The sequence below is a fragment of the Chiloscyllium plagiosum genome, unplaced genomic scaffold, assembly GCF_037043375.1.
Source record: "Chiloscyllium plagiosum isolate Xiang-an unplaced genomic scaffold, Cpla_swu_hap1 HiC_scaffold_16, whole genome shotgun sequence".
NCBI classification, from domain to species: domain Eukaryota; kingdom Metazoa; phylum Chordata; class Chondrichthyes; order Orectolobiformes; family Hemiscylliidae; genus Chiloscyllium; species Chiloscyllium plagiosum.
This window is the reverse complement of record NW_028270154.1, coordinates 29,883,620-29,902,969: the sequence shown is the minus strand read 5'-3', so window position 1 is coordinate 29,902,969 and position 19,350 is coordinate 29,883,620. Positions and strand designations below refer to the sequence as shown.

Genomic DNA, 19,350 nt, shown 5'->3' with positions numbered 1-19,350 from the left:
CCGAAGTCCATGTGGGATCAGTTGGTTGCAGAGGCAAGCACTGAGGAAACAGATGTGGCTGTGGTAGCGAGTCTGTTTCAGGACATGGTTGAAGAGCTTCAGGGCAGAGGAGATGACTTGGGGGTTGCAGTGAGAAAGAGACTCACTGAGATCTTTGTAGAGAGAGGGGGAGAACTTCTTCAAGGTAGGCATCCTTGCAAGAGGATTTGCAGTAAGGTTAAAATCAACTAGGTGGAAGTGAGGATTGCAGATGCTGGAAATCAGAGTCATGATTAGAGTGATGCTAAGAAAAACACAGCAGGTCAGGCAGCATCCGAGGAGCAGGAAATTCGACGTTTCGGGCAAAAGCCCTTCGTCAGGAATAGACAAGATGTTTTCTCTGGATTGGGGGAGTCCAGAACTAAGGCCATAGGTTTAGGGTGAGAGGGGAAAAATTTAAAAGGGACCTAAGGGGCAATGTTTTCACGCAGAGGGTGGTGCGTGTATGGAATGAGCTGCCAGAGGATGTGGTGGAGGCTCGTTCAATTATAACATTTAATGGACATCTGGATGGTATATGAATGGGAAGGTTTTTGAGTATATGGGCCAAGTGCTGGCAAACGGGACTAGATTAGGTTAGGATATCTGGGTGGCATGGATGTGTTGGATCAAAGGGTCTGTTTCCGTGCTGTACGTCTCTATGACAACATAATCTTGTTAAAGGACCGGCATCATCACACTAACACAGCAATGTTAATGAGTGGGGCAGGGATTACATAACATTAACTGCTACAGTTGTCAGCAGGTAATCAGAGAATGGCCAACATTCGTGACACTCTTCCAACTCCAGTTTGATTTAACCCCAACCCACTCCCCCTCATCTTTGATGGTTTGCATTGCCCTTAACACACCTTGTCCACAGGTTAATCAATTGGAAAGTTTGTGTAATCTTCTGGTGGTGATGAAAAAAAAAGTACTACGTGTGATTTGGTGATGGGGGAAATGTATTGTTTAGCTGTGTGTGAGATCACTTCTGTATATAAAAGAAAAAGACAAATGTACAAGATTCTTGATCCCTACTGATTCAATTTTGATTTAGCCCTCTCTCTCTCTCACGTTTGATGATCTGCATTGTTCTTAATGGGCTCTGCATGTAAACTAATTAATTAGAATACACAAGTAATTTATTGGTGGTGGTTAATAGATGAAAAAAAAACAAGGGTGATTTGGTGATGGGCAAAAACAATTGTGCGGAACAGTACTTCTGGATGTTAAGAAAAGAAACAGGAGGCTCTTGATGATCTGTTTTGCCCTTGTCAGGCATCACGCACAATTTAATTCATGCGAAGACATGGGTGATTTAATGGTGGTGGATTACAGTTGAAAAGTACCATGGTCAATTTGGTTGGGTGAATAAAAAGCCATTCAGTTATGTGTGATAACCTTTCAGCACATAGAGAAAAAACGATGGCTCTTGTTTTACCAGCCTAGTGAAATTCTCTGGATTGCCTCAATGGCAAGATATCTTTTCATATATGAGGGCCCTAAATCTGCTCATGGTCTGACTAGTGCTTTGTAGAGGTTTAGCAAAACCTGACACTTTTGTACTGTATTTCATTTGAAAACATTCCCAAACGTCTACTTGCCTTCCCTATAATGTATTGATCTCGGATGCTAGATTTTTTGTGGTTGGGGAAGAGGACTCCCAAATTCCCCTGTTCTGCAGCTTTCTGCATGCTTTCTCCATTTAAATGACATGCAGTCCCTCTATTCTTCCTGTAAAAATGCATGATCTCAGAGTTCCCAAAAGTTAAAATGCTACGAACAGGTGCAGAAAATAATCAAGAAACCCAACAGAATGTTGTCTTTTTTGTCTGGGGATGGGAGTATAAGGATACAGCAATGATGCTGCAGTTATGCAAAACCCTGGTTAGACCCCACTTGGAGTACTGTAAACAGATCTGGGCACCACATTTTAGGAAGTCTTGGATATTGGATATATTAGAGGAGAAAGTGAGGTCTGCAGATGCTGGAGATCAGAGCTGAAAATGTGTTGCTGGAAAAGCGCAGCAGGTCAGGCAGCATCCAGATTCCTGAAGAAGGGCTTATGCCCGAAACGTCGATTCTCCTGTTCCCTGGATGCTGCCTGACCTGCTGCGCTTCTCCAGCAACACATTTTCAGTATTGGATATATTAGCTTTCAAGAGAGTACTATGTAGGTTTACAAGAATGATCGCTGGACTTCAAGGGTTAAGTTATGTGGAGCGATCATACAAATTAAGCTTATTTTCTCTTGAATTTAGAAGGTCATAAAGTGATCTGCTTGAAGTCTTCAAGATATTAACAGGAAAACACAGGTTAGATGAAGATAAACTATTTCTAGAATTCGGGTGGAGGTGTGCATAGTCCAAAAATTAAGGCCTGACTTTTCAGGAGAGATGTTCAGAAGCAATTCTACACACAAAGAGCAGTTGATGTTTGGATCTCTCTTCCACAAATGGCAGCAGATGCTAGATCAATTTTAATTTTAAATCTGAGATAGATAAATTTTCGTTCCGCAAACTTATTAAGGAACTTGGGCCAAAGGCAAGTATATGGAGTTAGACCACAGATCATCCATGGTTTCATTAAATGGTGGAACAGGCTCGAGGGGTTGAATGGCCTACTCCTATTCCTATTAAATTCCATCTGCCAAGTTTCTGGTTACTCACTTAACCTGTCTATATCCATCTGCAGACTTTATATCATCCTCACAAACTTGCCATCCAACTAATTTTGCATCATCTGCAAACTTGACTAGTATTTGCTTTTATCTCATGCAAGCAAAGACAGAAAATGCAAACTCCACACAGACGGTCACCCAAGGATAGAATTGAACCTGGGTCCCTGGTGCTCTGAGGCAGCAGTACTAACCACTGTGCAACTGTGCTCCCCCATTATACTATTATGCTCAATATATTTGATCATTTAGTATTTTGGAATGCTATTTGTGACTTCTACTGTGAAGGCAGATGCAAAATATTTATTCATCTCCTCTGCCATTTCCTGATTCCCCATCGTTATTTCCCCAATACTATTCTCTAAGCAGCAATGTTCACTTTTACATCTCTCTTCCTTTCCATGTATTTATATAAACTCATTGTTATTCCTTTTGATATTACTTGTAAGTTTTACATTCAAAGTTTATCTATGTTTTAGTTCATTTTTTGTTGTTTTTTAAAACTTTCTGAATCCTTTAGCTTGCCACTAATGTTTGCCAAACTCTATGATTTTTCTTTCAATTTGATGCTATTCTTCCTGTTTCACTAGATTGATCCCAGGGATGAGGGGTTTGTCGTACAAAGAGAGGTTGACCAGTTTAGGCCTATACTCTCTGGAATTTAGAAGAATGAGGGAAGATCAAATTGAGGATTCAAGATGATAAAAGGTGTGGATAACATAGACGTGGAGTGGATGTTTCTTCTTGTGGGGCATTCTAGGATGAGAGGTCATAGTCTTTGGATAAGAGGTAGCAAATTTAAAACAGAGTTGAGGAGAAATTACTTCTCCCAAAAGGTTGTGAATCTGTGGAATTTACTACCTCAAGGCGCAGTAGATGCTGGGACAGTGAGTAAATTTAAGGAGGAGTCAGACAGATTTTGAACTGGTAATGGGTTGAAGGGTTATGGAGAGAAGGCAGGAAAATGGGGGTGAGGAGCATATCAGCCATGATCGAATGGCGGAGCAGACTTGATGAGCCAAATGGCTTAATTCTGCTCCTATTTGTTATGAACGTAACATCCTTGGTTAACCATGGATAGCTTATCCCCTCCTAGAATAATTCATCCTCACCGGAATACTTCTTTGCTGTGAGCCATGAACTATGTTTCCTGTGCTGAGGGCCCCGAGAGAAGGCTATCCTCCCGGACTTAACTGAGGCTTGCTGATGATCGTGACAAGCTTCCTGGCTCATGCTCCATGTCCAAAATGGTGACTCTTTGGAGCAAGCAAGGAGCTGAAGTTGTCAGGTGCCGATATTGAATTTCCATGTTGAGAATATTTGAAATCAAGTTTGTTTGGCACATTTGGCAAAATAGGAAACAGAATATTAATGAGCCAAGTTGTGCCATTAACATGCAATAATCCCCTTTAATTTATTAACTCAATGCTATCTTGTGAGAATCTCACCACCCTGCTTGTCAAAAGCTTAAATGGCATCACATTTTGCTTCCACCATAGAGGCTGACTTTACTGGACCCTTACCATGATTTGGTCAAAAATCTTTCAATAAAGCATATCACTCAGTCCCTGATAATATTTCCCTCACTGAGTTCACATTTCTTGAGTGTGACTTTACCTCAGAACCAGAACATGAAGCACTGACTCTGCTCCCCATGCAATAGGTACTATCAACCTGCTCAGTATTTCCAACATTTTCTGTTCTTGTTTCAGATTTTATTATCCACAGTCATGTGCATTTCAATGATCCTGGTTATTTAAGTTCTTATGAAATCAATGAACTTACACTTAATTACTTTGGGCAGAGTGTTAAACAAAATCATTTAAATTTGCACAGTTAAGAACCAGTTGACTGTCATAAAGACAAACAAATATTAATGGCACATTTGGTAGATTAATTCAGTTCATGTTGTCTTCTTTACATGAGATAGAGAAAACTCAGACTTGCAGACTAGGTCTTTCAAAACTTTGCATGTGGGCAAATGTTTTGTTCATTTGACACAAAAGGCAGTTCTTCTAAAAAGGTAAAATGTTCTTTTAAGGTTTGTAGCTGTTTTTATTCCCTATTTAACTCTGACTGAGAGGGAGGAGAAAAAGTTTCTCTTCTTTCCAAAGCTATTTGTGAATGCGTAGCTCCATTAGAATCCTCATCATTTCCATTTTGTTATCTTTTTCCTATGACACGTGATTTTCACACGCTATTGGTAGAATTCTGCATTTTCGTTCTCCCCACTGGACTGGAAGAAATAAATTGAGGATCATAATTACTTGACATTAGACGAGGGTGGTTGACATTTTCAATTGGTGATTGATCTGCAGAACCTGTTGAAGATGAAGTATCATTTTCTGAGGTGTAAAGGCCTTTCCACTGTTTAATGGTTCGAATGCATTTTTCCCAGTCCAATTTGTCCAGTTGACGAGCTTTGAAAATGCAAGATGTAAACAATGTACCTTGAAGGCTACGAAATAAATACCTGACAATATAAAGACACACATTAAAATTGTTTCTTACGTTTAGGAGGAGAGCTACTAACATGTCATCCAAGTTTAATCCAACCGCTATAAATTCATGAAGCTTACACTAGCAATTTTTTTCACTGTCAAAAAAAGTTCCTTTTTATAAAAGCATTAAACAATATAATTCCCTGACAAATGTGATAAAGCCCAGCAGATCTGGAGCTATATATGGGGTAATATTAGTCACCAAAATGGGTGAGTTTGGATCAAGTGGGAAGTTAAAAAAGATTAAAAATCTAAAACAGGAACCCAGCCTGCTTTCAAAAAGGTCTGGGTATTAATGGAGAAACTGACCCACTCACTGGAAATTGTCAGTCGGGTGTCTGTGTGTTTCTAGTTATGTAGTATTTCTTCTGCAAACTTGTGCCAACTAAACTCCCCATGCCTTGGGAAACCCAACAGGTAAAATGCAAGTAAAATAATATATTGCATTGGATTCATTAAGCAAGTGCCATCTCATTGTGGGTCAAAGTGAAATTTCAGGCCCAACAAAGCTGCCCATAAACATTGCCCAGTTCTACCATCTCTCTATGACAGCCGTCCAACATATCACTGTGTCCCTATGATTACTGGCCCCTACTGTGATTGCTGAAGTTCATATCACTTCTGAATTCCTCACAACTTCCGGCTCTACCTGATCCTTCACATCTTCAATCTACAATCCCGCCAGTAAGGCAAACTCTTGCATCTATTGCCCATTGCATCTCCCCTCATAATCTCTGACTTTGCTAAAATTACACCCAACAACATTCTCACCTCTAACCATGAATCCTCCAAACCCACTCCTCATCAACCTTCAACATGTCACAATCTACTCCACATGCAAAACAATTAGCTTGATTCGCTTTTATGGAGAATTTCATAACTGGTTATTCAGGCCAGTTTCCCAGAAGGGAATCTGTTTTTTAAAAAAAATGCTCCATGGCATTCAGAGTTACAAAGCACTGTCGCCGTGCATTGTTGGAGATGTAAAGTAGCTAATTTAGAAACTTCCTATCAGATTTTGAACATTCCTCTGTTGGTTATTCATCCCCTAACAATGTCCCCAGTCATCATGAATTCGTAAATAGATTACCTTGGTAGCAGGGCTAGAACTGGTGTGATGAGACAGATGAGGTAAAAGAGTGGATCGGTCATCTGACGTTGCATTATCCAGTAGGGATTAGACGGAGGGTTGCAGATCACACATTTGGCACAGTACACAAGAGTGACCAAAAAGTAGAATGTGATGCTCCCAATTATTGAACTCCAATGCAGCCAAGTCTGTCAGAAAATGGTTAAAAATGTAAGATGTAAAACAATCTAAAGGATACAGGCATAGATTTTCCTGACCTTGTCTCTGGTAAAAGCCTGAATCATCAATCGAAAAGGTCAGAAAAATTACATTGAGGCTTATTTCACTGAATTTCTGAGCTCTTATTTTGTCTCAGAATTTCTAAGGTTGCCCAAAGGAGGACAGAGCTAATAATGTTATGATCCCTGATCCCATGTCAATCAATGGGTCCACAAGTTTTCCACAATAACCCAAAATTATCTGTACAATTATTCTTTTTCAATTGTTCAAATCCCTCCAACATAAATGGATGAAATTCCAATGGAAGCCAGCAGACTTGATCATAGTGGCCTAATATGCATTGAATTTATGGTTGATAAAGCGTGGCATTGGAAAAAACACAGCAGATCAGGCAGCATCCAAGGAGCAAAAGAGTCGACATTTCGGATATAACCCATCTTCAGGACTGGGTAGGGGGAAGAGCGCTGAGAGATAAATGGAGGGGTGGGGGGGGGGGGTTCTAGGGGAAAAGTAGTTGGGATGGCGCTAGGTGGACAAAGGTAGGAGGTGATGTGATAGGTCAATGGGAAGTCTGAGGTGGATAGATGGGAAGGAAGATGGACAGACAAAACAGGTTAAGAGGATGGATCTGAGACAAAGGGTTAGATTTGGAATGTGTTGAGGGAGGGGAGATTTGGAAACTGGTGAATTCAATGTTCATTCATGTGGTTGTCAGCTCCTGAAGTGGAAGATGAGGTGTTCCTCCTCCAGTCTGTGGGTACATGACCTAGCCACTGGTCAGCCTGCTAAATCTTTATACCAGGAGAAAAATAACTTACATTCCTGACCTAGACAGATGCAATGCACTTTTGGTGCTCTGTGTCCTCTCAGGAAGATAATCACTCCACTGTACTTATTTAGTGATCAACAAGGTACAGTGGTTCAATAGAAAATAAAATAATTTTGCCTTTTTATTATTTTTTCAGAATTTACATCTACTCTATTCACTTTAAATTATTTTTGCATTTTCACTGTCTTTGGACAATATATATTGAACAAAACCATTAAAGTAAATATTTCACTCTTCACATAACTTGTATTTATAAATTCTTCTCCTTTATTTCTCCTTCCTTAGGTTTGGAATGCAGCGTTCCTACATAGGGACAGACAGAAAGCTGCCAGGGTCCAATTAGGTGAAATCAATGGAAAATAATATGAGGCAGTTGGAATATTGTTTGATCCAATCTTGATAACTTCATGGTGTTTTGGTCCAGGTTACGGTGGCTGAAACCAACATTGTTACATTGATTAACAAAACGTTCACTCGATCAATGTAAAAATTGGAATGGTTACTTTCTCTCTCATACAATCTACAGATTTAAAATCAAACTCAAAATCCCTTAATAATTACTTCTTGATTCTTCTGTAATTCAATTTTAGTTTAATATGGATGGTGATCATCAGATGCAGCTAAGTTCTTAAAAATAAAAAGTCCAAATGTCAATACCTCAATTATCAACTTCATTATCCACTTCACTCTTGTAGTCTCTCCCAAACATGACCCAGCACATCATCAGATAACCTCCTTCCACGGAAAATATTAAGGCTTAATAACTTTAAAAGCTATTAATTATTACTCAGTTTCTGTTGCATTCTACATTTTATTTAAAGAACGAACAGCGATTATCTTCATTAATTATAATTATTTCTCAAAACTAAAGCCTGGAACTAAAATCTGTTTAGACATCCTGACCGTAAAACTAATTTCATATTCATGTCCTGTGCTAGTATGACAGACAATGTTTGCTTCTATCATAGCAAGGAGATTTACTGGAAAATACTCAATGCATTTTTCCACTAGTTGAAGGACTATATAGTACGTATTTCTGAGATCTGTACTTACCCATGTTTTGGTTTCAATTGCCAGATGTGCTAGGATTGTAAAGACGGACAGAGTATTCATGGGTATTCCAAATGTAAAGACATCAATATTTGAATCATGATAAGTCTTAAAAGAAAAGATTAATACAGTTATTGAGTCATACAGTCCGAAAATAGACCCTTCATTCCAATCAGTCCATGCTGAACATAATAATACTGAACAAACTAAACTAATCCCACCTGCCTGGTCCTGGCCCTAACCCAATAAACCTCTCCTACACATGTACTTATCCAAATGTCTTTTAAATATTGTAATTGAACCCATATCCAACATGTCTCAGGAAGTTCATACCACAAGAAAACTACACTCAGCGTAAAATATTTTTCCCTCATGTCTTTTTTAAATCTCTCTCTTCTCATCTTAAAAATGTGCTCCCCAGTCTTAAAGCTCCCCGTCATGTGGAAATGACAATTATAAGTAACCCTATCCAGTCTTTCTTGATAACTCAAATCTTCCCTACTGGCAACACCCTGCTAAATCTCATCTAAATCCTATCCAACTTAATAATATTCTCCCTATAACTGTGTGACCAGAACTGGACACAGTATTCCAGAAGAGGCCTCATCAGTGGCCTATACAACCTCAATATGACTTCCCAACTCCTATATTCAAAGGACTGATAAAGGCAAATGTGTCTTTATGTGACACAAACTTCAAGCAATTATGCACCTACACCCCTAGGTCCTTCTGCTCGTCAATACTACCCAAGGTCCTACTATTAATTGATTAATTCCTACTGTTGGTTGTACCAAAATGCAATTAATGTTTTAAAAAGTTTATGGAGAAGATAAAATGTAAATCTGATCAAAGTTAGCAATGAGTAGGTTGGCTCAAATACTTACAAAGTATGGAATGAAGAAGCAGACGAGACTCTGATAAAACGCATCCATCATGTTGATCCCAAAAATACAGAGATTGGAGACCTGGAAAGAAGGTGGGTTTGAGATGAAATTAACTTTGTTTTTCTGTGTGTTTTGAAGTTAGTAGTTTTGGAAAAGTGGTCAGCTGTAGATTGTAACAGTCAGGGGACAGCATATTGCAATAACTGTTACATTTGATCATGTCTAGAAACAAGGCAGGACACTAGAATACTTTGATAAGGTAACCAGATCCAATCAAGGGCCAGACAGTTTTAGTCAGTGGGAAAAAGGGGCAGTCAAAGAAGGTGGCTTCATACAGCAATGTGCCGCTGTTAGCTCTGAGAACCTGGAGGCAGACTGGTGTTTCAGGAGTCATTCAACGCAGCTGCAAGTTGGGGCTTAAAGAAAGCTCTGACCAGCTATTGCTTGGTGTATCTTGAAAGACTGGAGTTTGGAAAAACTGAGAGGCAGTGCCAGCTTAGTGTGGCTATCCATCAGTGAAATAAGCTGAGATTGTGCCTTTAATAAATATTGGAAGCAGTTTAGAGAATATTGAGGGACTTAGTCTCATAAGTAGGGATTGATTTACCAGAATCAATAAGTAATTTTGAAACAGTCTGGGTTGAAGCAGCTTTGAGGGGTTATAAAGGACTGATCTTCAAAAGTAAAGAATTGAGATGTCTGTCATGAAAATGATAGCGTTTTAATAATCACCACTAATGTTTTTCTGAATTGCTAAGAAATCAATGGGATTGTCTTGACTGTAATTGCCATTTGAGGTGCTTTGTCTGGTGTTTGGCGCTGTTAATCTGTAATTACCTCATGTTGATTCTGGATTTTGGATTGTGTTTTATACACATGTATTTAGTAAATTATTCTATTTTTATAATGTAACGTAGTAAAATTTATTTCATTCAAAACTATGAGTTCTTATGGCATTATTCTCTTAATAAGTGCATTGTATTTTAAACTTTGTCTATTTTCGACAAAAGTATTACTGGTTCCTAATGAGATTATAATATCAGTTTGGCAGTCTTGTTGAGGATCATAATGGATAGCAAATGTTTCTACAATTTTGTTTTTATAAGTATCACATGTTGCTCATTAATCATCAACAATTAAATAGAGTCATAGAGTTATAGAGATGTACAGCATGGAAACAGACCTTTCGGTCCAACCCATCCATGCCAACCAGATATCTCAACCCAATTTAGACCCACCTGCCAGCACCCGGCCCATATCCGTCCAAACCCTTCCTATTCCTATACCCATCCAAATGCCTTTTAAATGTTGCAATTGTACCAGCCTCCACTGGAAAAATTGAACTCAGATTTCTCCAGTTTCCTCATTTCCCCTCCCCCCACTTTGTCTCAGTCCCAACCTTCGAACTCAGCACCACCTTCCTAGCAAATGTTCTTCCTGACCTCTCCACCCCCACTCCCACTCCGGCCTATCACCCTCACCTTAACCTCCTTCCACCTATCGCATTTCCAACTCCTCTCCCCCAAGTCCCTCCTCCCTACCTTTTATCTTAGCCTGCTTGGCACACCTTTCTCATTCCTGAAGAAGGGCTCATGTCCAAAACGTCGATTCTCCTGCTCCTTGGATTCTGCCTGACCTGCTGCGCTTTTCCAGCAACACATTTTCAGCTCTGATCTCCTGCATCTGCAGTCCTCACTTTCTCCATCTGATCAAGATCCTGTTGTAATCTGAGTAATCTTTTTCGCTGTCCACTACAACTCTAATTTTGGTGTCATCTGCAAACTTACTAACTGTACCTCATATGCTCGCATCCAAATCATTTATTTAAATGACAAAAAGTAGGGGACCCAGCACCGATCCTTGTGGCACTCCACTGGTCACTGGCCTCCAGTCTGAAAAACAACTCTCCACCAACACCTTCTGCCTTCTACCTTTGAGCCAGTTCTGTATCCAAACAGCTAGTTCTCCCTTTATTCCGTGAAATCTAACCTTGCTAACCAGTCTCCCATGGTGAACCTTGTCGAACACCTTACTGAAGTCCATATAGATCACATCTACCGCTCTTCCCTCATCAATCCTCTTTGTTACTTCTTCAAAAAACTCAATCAAGTTTGTGACAATGGTTTCCCAGCACAAAGCCATGTTGACTATCCCTAATCAGTCCTTGCCTTTCCAAATACATGTACATTCTGTCCCTCAGGATTCCCATCAACAACTTGCCCACCACCGAAGTCAGGCTCACTGGTCTATAGTTCCCTGGCTTGTCCTTACTACCCTTCTTAAAGAGTTGCACCACGTTAGCCAACCTCCACTCTTCCGGCTCCTTACATATGACTATCGATGATACAAATATCTCAGCAAGAGGCCCAGCAATCACCTCTCTAGCTTCTCACAGAGCACTTGGCTTCTAACTGTCTGTCTAACCGATCCATGCGATCTGATAAGATTCACAACCAACAGCATTTATTGCCGTTATAATCCACAGTAACCCTTAAACTCTATTTAAACTCTCACATCTGACAAGAAGCGCATATCACTCTACTAAAGGCCATTTTTGCTCATTCGCAATCCACAGACCCAGAAAATAATACCGTTTTATTCCTCTCCAAAACAATGCCCCAGGTTAAATGAATAGTTATGGCTTATATTTTAAGTTTAATCAAGAGACATGTCTCAAAAAACATATAATAAAGAAAGAACCCACTCTACTCACTACTGCAGATTTTCTGTAGGTCCCATTTAAAAACAATACACTTATCTGCTTCTATGCTGTGAACGTCATCCAAACAGTTCCTCCAAGCTTAGTTATGAATTTCCCTGTTTGTTAATTTTCCCAGACACACTTCGATGTCCAGCGATACATGAATTCAAATAGCAAAGGCAGTAACTGTGCAGGTTCACTGCTGTGTCAGTTTCTTTCTCACTCTCTCCTGCACTGACCTCACCATGTGCTTCCTTTGTCTGTACTTCTCCCTTTTAAAACTGCTGTTGTTTTGACTTTTTTTTCCAAAGTTCCAAGACAATGCAACAGCATATAAAACAGCAATTGCTGCTCCTGGAATTTGAGGAAATCACCTCCAACACCTAAAATATCTCAATAAAGGAACAGTTGTTACAGCCAGAAACTTGGATTACCCAGAAATGTTCTTTTTAAACACTGATATCCTCTAATACCTTTACTTTCCCTCAACAGTATTTGTTTGCACTTTAACACAGTATCTTAGACAAAATAATATACAATAAAATGATTCATGCAATCCAATGCTCCTCTGAAAAATAACCTAGATATAATTTCTGGAGCATTTGAGAGATCCTAATTCACCCTACGACTCACCCACACAAAGTAAGACCAGATTTAAAATTGATTCAGAATAGCGGAGTGGACTCGATAGGCCGAATGGCCTTACTTCCGCTCCTATGTCTTATGGTCTTTTAATAACTATTTTCACAGCATGCAAAATCTTGACTTCCTTCTCCAGAGCATCATAAAGGTACATTGTTAAGCTTTGGTTTTGATCTTGAGTCCAAAATAGTTCTAGACTTTCTTTTTGAGAAACAATGCATATGACAATAAGATGTGTAATTCATTTGGTAAATTAATTTTTACAAATGAAAAACTGTCAAATAACATTCAGGACCCAAATACATTTAAATGAATTTTAGCACAGTCCTTACATATGTTTTTACATTTAGTAGGCAATCATACTATAAGTGTTAACTTTACCACAGACTGCTGACCACTTTTATACAGCTCGGGGAATTCCAAAAGCAGTCCTGCAGAAATATCTTTGTCCAGTATTCCACACAGTAATGGAGGCAGGGAAGTGAAGAAAAGATTGAAAAAAATCATCAGCCAATAGTCAATCATTGTTGTCCCAGTAAATCCACAGAAAAACTGGTACCAGAATAAGAGATTCACATAGGCCTGAGGGGGTGAAGAAATGGGAAACAAAATCAGAACATAAACATCATTGAAAAAGTTATACAAAACTACTAGAGTTTTAAAATATAATTTTATGGGAAACTGAGGAAGTGAAAAGTTAATATGTTAATATTCAGTGGCACATAATGATGCTTGAAAAAAATATTGCCAGTTTGATTGTACTGAACTTCAACGTTAGGGGCTCCAATAATTTACGTAGTGATCTCGATGCAAGGCGAAGTCCTCATCACTCTGTTTGAATAGTTTCACTTCAATCCAACTTCAATGCACTTCTTGCATCACTCTACCATTTCTACTGCTAACACAACTATAATGTTTGTTTTAATTGCTCCAGCTTTCCCTGAACTGTGTTTCATTCTAACTTGTCTCAGAGTTGTCTTCGTTTGTTGCTTACCATAATTCTTCACATGCCAATTCAATGCTGTCTATCAGGTTCGGTGAACTGACCATGCTAAATTGCCCGTAGTGTTAGGTGCATTAGTCACGGGTAAATGTAGGGGAACGGGTCTGGGACGGTTTCTCTTCAGTGGGTCGGTGTGGACTTGTTGGGCCTAAGGGCCTGTTTCCACACTGTAGGGAATCTAATTTAATCTAAAAAGAGGCCTTCATGGGAAAACGTTTAAGCAGCAGCCACAAAGTATGCCACTCAGTTGATTTTTTTTTCATGATGCTGAAACATGAAATGATGGCATGCAAAAGTTCCTCAAGTTGCCATAACTGCTATGAAACTGGTTGTGAGGCAACAATTTTATGAAAGAGTGTTTAAATATATGGAAACAATTGCCTAAACAAGTGCTAAAGCGCAGTGTTACACTGCCTTCTTAGTGATATCTGCTTCATGTTTTTACTTCTGCTGCCTGAAGGCAATTTTGAAATTCTATCATCTTTGTGTTTATTTAAAACTGGCAACAGAAGTTCTGATACATTTATATATTTAAAAGTTTGAGGTTGACTCTGCCAGAACTGTCATGATGGGACCTGAAGTTTAATGTTTTGCTAGATGATATCAATAACCAAATAACTGTGAGCACAAAATGCAAAAGGCTTCTGATGGACAATGGACTGGTATGTTTGGGAGTGATATGGAAAAAGGTGAACTTTATTCACTTACCACATTCTTGTAAAAGAAGTAAATAGTCATATTGGACAATCGAGTGTAGCACCAGTGACCATGCACTAGTAGCAGCTTTTTTAGATGTTTGAAGTGAGAGATTGAAAAATCACTGGCCATCACAGCCTATCAATACAGAATACAAGTGGAATGTCAGTGTTTGTTAGGTACCATGCAGAACTGCACAGCATACGCAGCAGAGATATGCAATTCAACACAGCCATGTCCAAACCAGTTTATGCTCCACTCCCGCCCTTCCTCACTGAACTCTATCAATATTGCTTTTTGTTCTCTTTTCCCTCACATCTAACTGCATTGAAAAAGCATTGCATCCACCATCATTGTGGTCATGAGTTTCACATTCTCATCATTTCTTATTTGATTTCCTGATGCCTACCCTATATTGATCTCCTCTAGTTTTTCTCTTCACAAGTGGAAATATTCTATCTGTGTCTACCCTATGAAAACTTTTCAGAATATTAAAATTCTCATTTTGGTCACCCCTCAGCCTTCTCTTCCCAAAAAAAGAGAAATAATCAGTTGATCCTTTCCTCATAGATAGATTACTTACAGTGTGGAAACAGGCCCTTCGGCCCAACAAGTTCACACCGACCCACCGAAGCACAACCCACCCAGACCTACATTTATCCCTTCACCTAACACTACAGGCAATTTAGCATGGCCAATTCACCTAACCTGCACATTTTTGGACTGTGGGAGGAAACCGGAGCATCCGGAGGAAACCCTCGCAGACATGGGGAGAATGTGCAAACTCCACACAGTTAGTCGCCTGAGGTGGGAATTGAACCCAGGTCTCTGGCGCTGTGAGGCAGCAGTGCTAACTACTGTGCTGCCGTGCTGCCCTACTACATGCATCTACATAAATCCTGTTTCACTTTCTCTTGTGTCTCTAAATCCTTCTTATTAAATGATCAAGATTTGTGCAAAATATTCCAAAGTGTTATTAAAGGAGGACAACTCAGCTTGAATGCACAGATTAACTTGGGGAGTAATTCATACCATTATGGAGCTGGAAGGGTGTTATGCTAAACCGCTGTACCAACCAACTTTTCAGCAGTATCCATTTTTGATTTGATTAGCACAGGAAATTTAGGAAATACTGTACCTGCATTCCTTCTTGACCAAAGATTCCAACACCCACATCAGCAGCTTGAATCATGCTGACATCATTGGCCCCATCACCTGGAAGGTGAAATATATTGTTGCAGAGTTTATTAGTTATGCACAGAATGATCATGAATTAGGTATGCTTTTGCCCTGCATTTTCAGTATTTCCAATAACAGCAAACAACGAAAGGTGTACAAATTCAGAGATTGTGTTTTGCACAGCTTTCATTGGGTAACATGATTTAATATCATACTAAACTTGTTCACTGTGATACAGAACAGAATTTCTCAAAATTACATGAATAAACTTGAGTTAGGATTGACTTCCCACAGAACTAATTCTGATTTTTAATTTAATAATGGTATTTAGATACAAGAGGTATATAGATATTTTACAAACATTTTTCACGTTGATTAGCATAAAGTAATAAAGATAGCCAGGAGCAAGTCACTTGCACATGCTCTCGTTGAAAAATGTATGTTATGTTGGGATGAATTTTCATGTCTTTAACATTTGTAAACATTGAGAAATGCATACATTTAGACTCTTGTTTTTAATTAGTCACCACTGTCTGTTAGCTTGAGCCATATTAATTAGTTTCATCAGGATTTTGGTCCAGGACACAAAACTATCTTCAATTTACTACCAAGTGGCAGCCTTACCCAGAGGCCAGATGATTGCTAGTGTGGGAAGTTAAAAGGTACTAAAGTACTCCTGACAGCACTACAATAGGATCTCAAGTTGAGTTGGTAGATTTTTATTCAATAGCAGGTTAGAAATATCTTTTGCTAATATTGTGTTGTGGAATGGCTAATTCAAGTCAAATCATATGCTTTTACCTCATGAATTTTAACCAATTAATTGCAGTGTTGAGTATTATTCATTGATAAGTGCTCTGACAACATGATTTTATTAAAACAAAGAACTGTGGATTGCTGGAGATCTGGAACAAACTAAAACAGAAATTCCTAGAGAAACTCAGCTGGTCTGGCAGCATCTGTGGAGAGAAAGCAGAGTTATTGCTTCAAATCATAGAATCACTCCAGTGATAGAGGCCATTTGACCCATTGCGTCTGCACTGACCCTCTGAAGAGCACCCCACTCAATCTCTGTGATAACACATATATCATGGTTTATCCATGTAGCCTGCAGATCCTGGACACTACAGAGCTACTTTTAGAATGGCCAATTCACCTTAGCTGCACATCTTTCAACTGGGGGAGGAAACCAGAGTGCCTGATGAAAACCTACACAGACACAGACAGAACGTCAAACACCACACAAACAGAATTGAACCTAGGCCCTTGGTACTGTGAGGCAGCAGAGCTAACTACTGTGCCACCATACTGCGCCTGTTTCAGAAAGATTTTGAAGAATGATTCAGACTTGAAACGTTACTTTTGTTTCTCTCCTCACAGATGCTGCCAGACCTGCTGAATTTCTCTAGCAATTTCTGTTTATTTGTTATATGGTTTTATTTAAGATTTGAAAAAAATCTGAATTTAATTATTTAGAAGACTTTCATTAAAAAGGAAAGATTTGTAAGCGTAAAAAATGCATAAAACATAATCATTGGCAATTTCACAAACTTCAAGCTAATGATGGTTTATATTGTAGTTTGATTTTGATACCGATCATCTTAGTTGGGAATCCAAAAACGCCATGTATATTGGCCCAAAGGATGTCTGCTGGTTTTGCTTAGACTGATCACATGTGAAAAGCTATAAAATGCAGGCATTCACATAATTCCCAGTGTGCAATGGGGCTAATTTTATTCACAAAGTGAGAAGGGGGAGGGATGGGAACATTTAGGGGACACAAAACATTCAGATCTAATTGCATTAAGGAAAGCATTAATTTCAAAAATGCCAATTAAAAATGTGCATATTTTTACCATTTATTTAAGGAATAACAATAAAATGACACATACCTATTGCTAATGTCATGACATTTAGGTGATCACGGACTAGCTTGACCACTATGCTTTTCTGCAGAGGAGTGCAACGACAACACAGCACAGATTGGCAACACTTTACAAGATCCAGGAACTTCTTCTGCAGATTTCCATGGAAGATTACACTCAAAGTCTTTCCATCAATCACTAGACCAAAGCTGGGTTTGAGTACAGAGGAAACAGGTGCAAAGTCCATTGGTACATTGGATGTGGTGCTATTTACTTCTTTATACATTCTCATTTTGTCCACGATGCAATCCAGTGAAGATTCGCAGGTCTCCTGATAATTAAAGAACATACAGATGAAAAAGTAGAATATTTGAATGAGCTATTGTCAGGGATATGCAGCTACTGTCTGTTCATCTCCAACACTCTACAGGACAGGGCTATAAGCTATTGCTAAGTATTCAATACAATATTTGATAGATCATTACAAATAGGGATGATATAACCAAGCTTGGTTAAGCTTTCATTTTCACAGATAAATCTACAAACACTCCTGGGACAAACTGAAGTTTGGAGAGACAAAGTCCTGGGTGCCCTAGCTATAAAACCCGCAGGTGACATATATGCTACTATGGCATCAGTGCATACCCTTTCAACCTCGTGACGGCAGACCATGGTTGCAAGACATCCATCAAACTGATTAGGTCAGTTTCTTTTCTTTCATTTGATTTCAAGGCATCACCACACTTCACACTAATGTGAACAGCTAAGCAAATATCCCTTCAAATTGCACTCTAGGGAAGGTGCTAACCCAAGTGTTTAAATTATGCATACATTATTCACCACATGGTAACTGTTTGCATACACAACTCCTTTTGTCTATTTTACCAGGATAGTACCAACACATCTGAAGTCACCTGTTCCCCATCACCTGACACACCACACGTGTCCTGTGGTCTCCTTCGGATTTACACAACATGGTTGCAGAAAATGGCATCCCCAAAAAGAAAGATCTCTCCTCCACCACCAATAATCCTCATAATCAATGTCAGAATACATGTGTCTCAGGTATAATGTACCTAGCAACTAAATAATATCAAGCAAATCTATTTATTGTTGAGCAAGATTGAACCATCGTCTGCTGAAGATTGCAAATGGGCATCTTTCTCCACCTGGTATGAGTTGCTTTATAATAACAGAAAGATGGATTGAAGGCAGTGAATTTACTCAAAACATCCCAGATGATTCCAGCAGAAACTAACACAGACAAGCATGTTTTGTGTTTTTATTCTGTGGTCAGGTGGCCAGCAGCAGAAATGGTTAAGAGCTCCAGTAAAGCATGCTGTGAATTTGGGTCAAGCTAGTTTAAACTCTGCCCTTGATTAAAACTGCAGCCAGGACATGTTGTGACATGGTGTGACCTGTTTTGTTAGCTATGACCTGCAATTTCCAAATAAACCATGTGTCATTGCAGTCAACTAGACAGACTGGCACCTATTACCTTGTATAGAATATGGAATGTGGCTATTTAACATTTAGGAGTTTTTTTTATCATTAATAGTCCATTAGCTTAGATAGAACAGCATGATCAAGGTTTTGGTCAATTCATTGGCTGAGTGCCAAAGGTATTTCTGCGAGGACACATTTTTGTAATAAAAGACAATAGAACAAAGGATTCTCAGGAGCAACCTTCAAGACCAACATGTGAAAAGTACATGTCCTGAAATGATCTTCAGAGAAGACAAAGAATCATGAGGTAAGATCTACATTGAGAACAAAGTTGACCATTTCATTTAAACTGGGGTAGTATTTGTTTGAAGCCCAACTTATGGAGTTAAAGTTAAGGATAGGGTTAAATGTGAATTAAGTCAAAGCTAAGGTTAAGTGAAGTTAAATGAAGTGAGTTAAAGTTGAAGTTATGTTAGATGAAGTAAGAAATAAATATTGCAATGAATGTATGTTTTATAAAAGGGTGAAAGAACTGTGGATGCTGGAA

The 19,350-nt window shown here is 39.0% G+C and overlaps 1 protein-coding gene across 8 annotated transcripts in view; it reads right to left on the bottom strand.

The window, feature by feature from the left end:
- Positions 1-2,115: 2,115 nt before the first annotated feature.
- atp10b (ATPase phospholipid transporting 10B) overlaps positions 2,116-19,350 on the bottom strand; it is a 268,252-nt gene continuing 251,017 nt past the window's right edge. For 6 of the 8 annotated variants that reach the window (XM_043703361.2, XM_087995245.1, XM_087995247.1 and 3 more), the window contains 8 exons: positions 17,385-17,688; positions 15,452-15,528; positions 14,326-14,451; positions 12,996-13,196; positions 9,272-9,352; positions 8,391-8,495; positions 6,290-6,477; positions 2,116-5,171 (listed from right to left, as the gene is read on the bottom strand). In XM_043703361.2, coding sequence (XP_043559296.2) covers positions 4,889-5,171; positions 6,290-6,477; positions 8,391-8,495; positions 9,272-9,352; positions 12,996-13,196; positions 14,326-14,451; positions 15,452-15,528; positions 17,385-17,688 — 1,365 coding nt within the window. In that variant the 3' untranslated portion in view covers positions 2,116-4,888. Of the gene's footprint in view, positions 5,172-6,289; positions 7,772-8,390; positions 8,496-9,271; positions 9,353-12,995; positions 13,197-14,325; positions 14,452-15,451; positions 15,529-17,384; positions 17,689-19,350 lie in introns of those variants that run through there. The other 2 variants (XM_087995249.1, XM_087995251.1) reach the window with 2 other exon arrangements.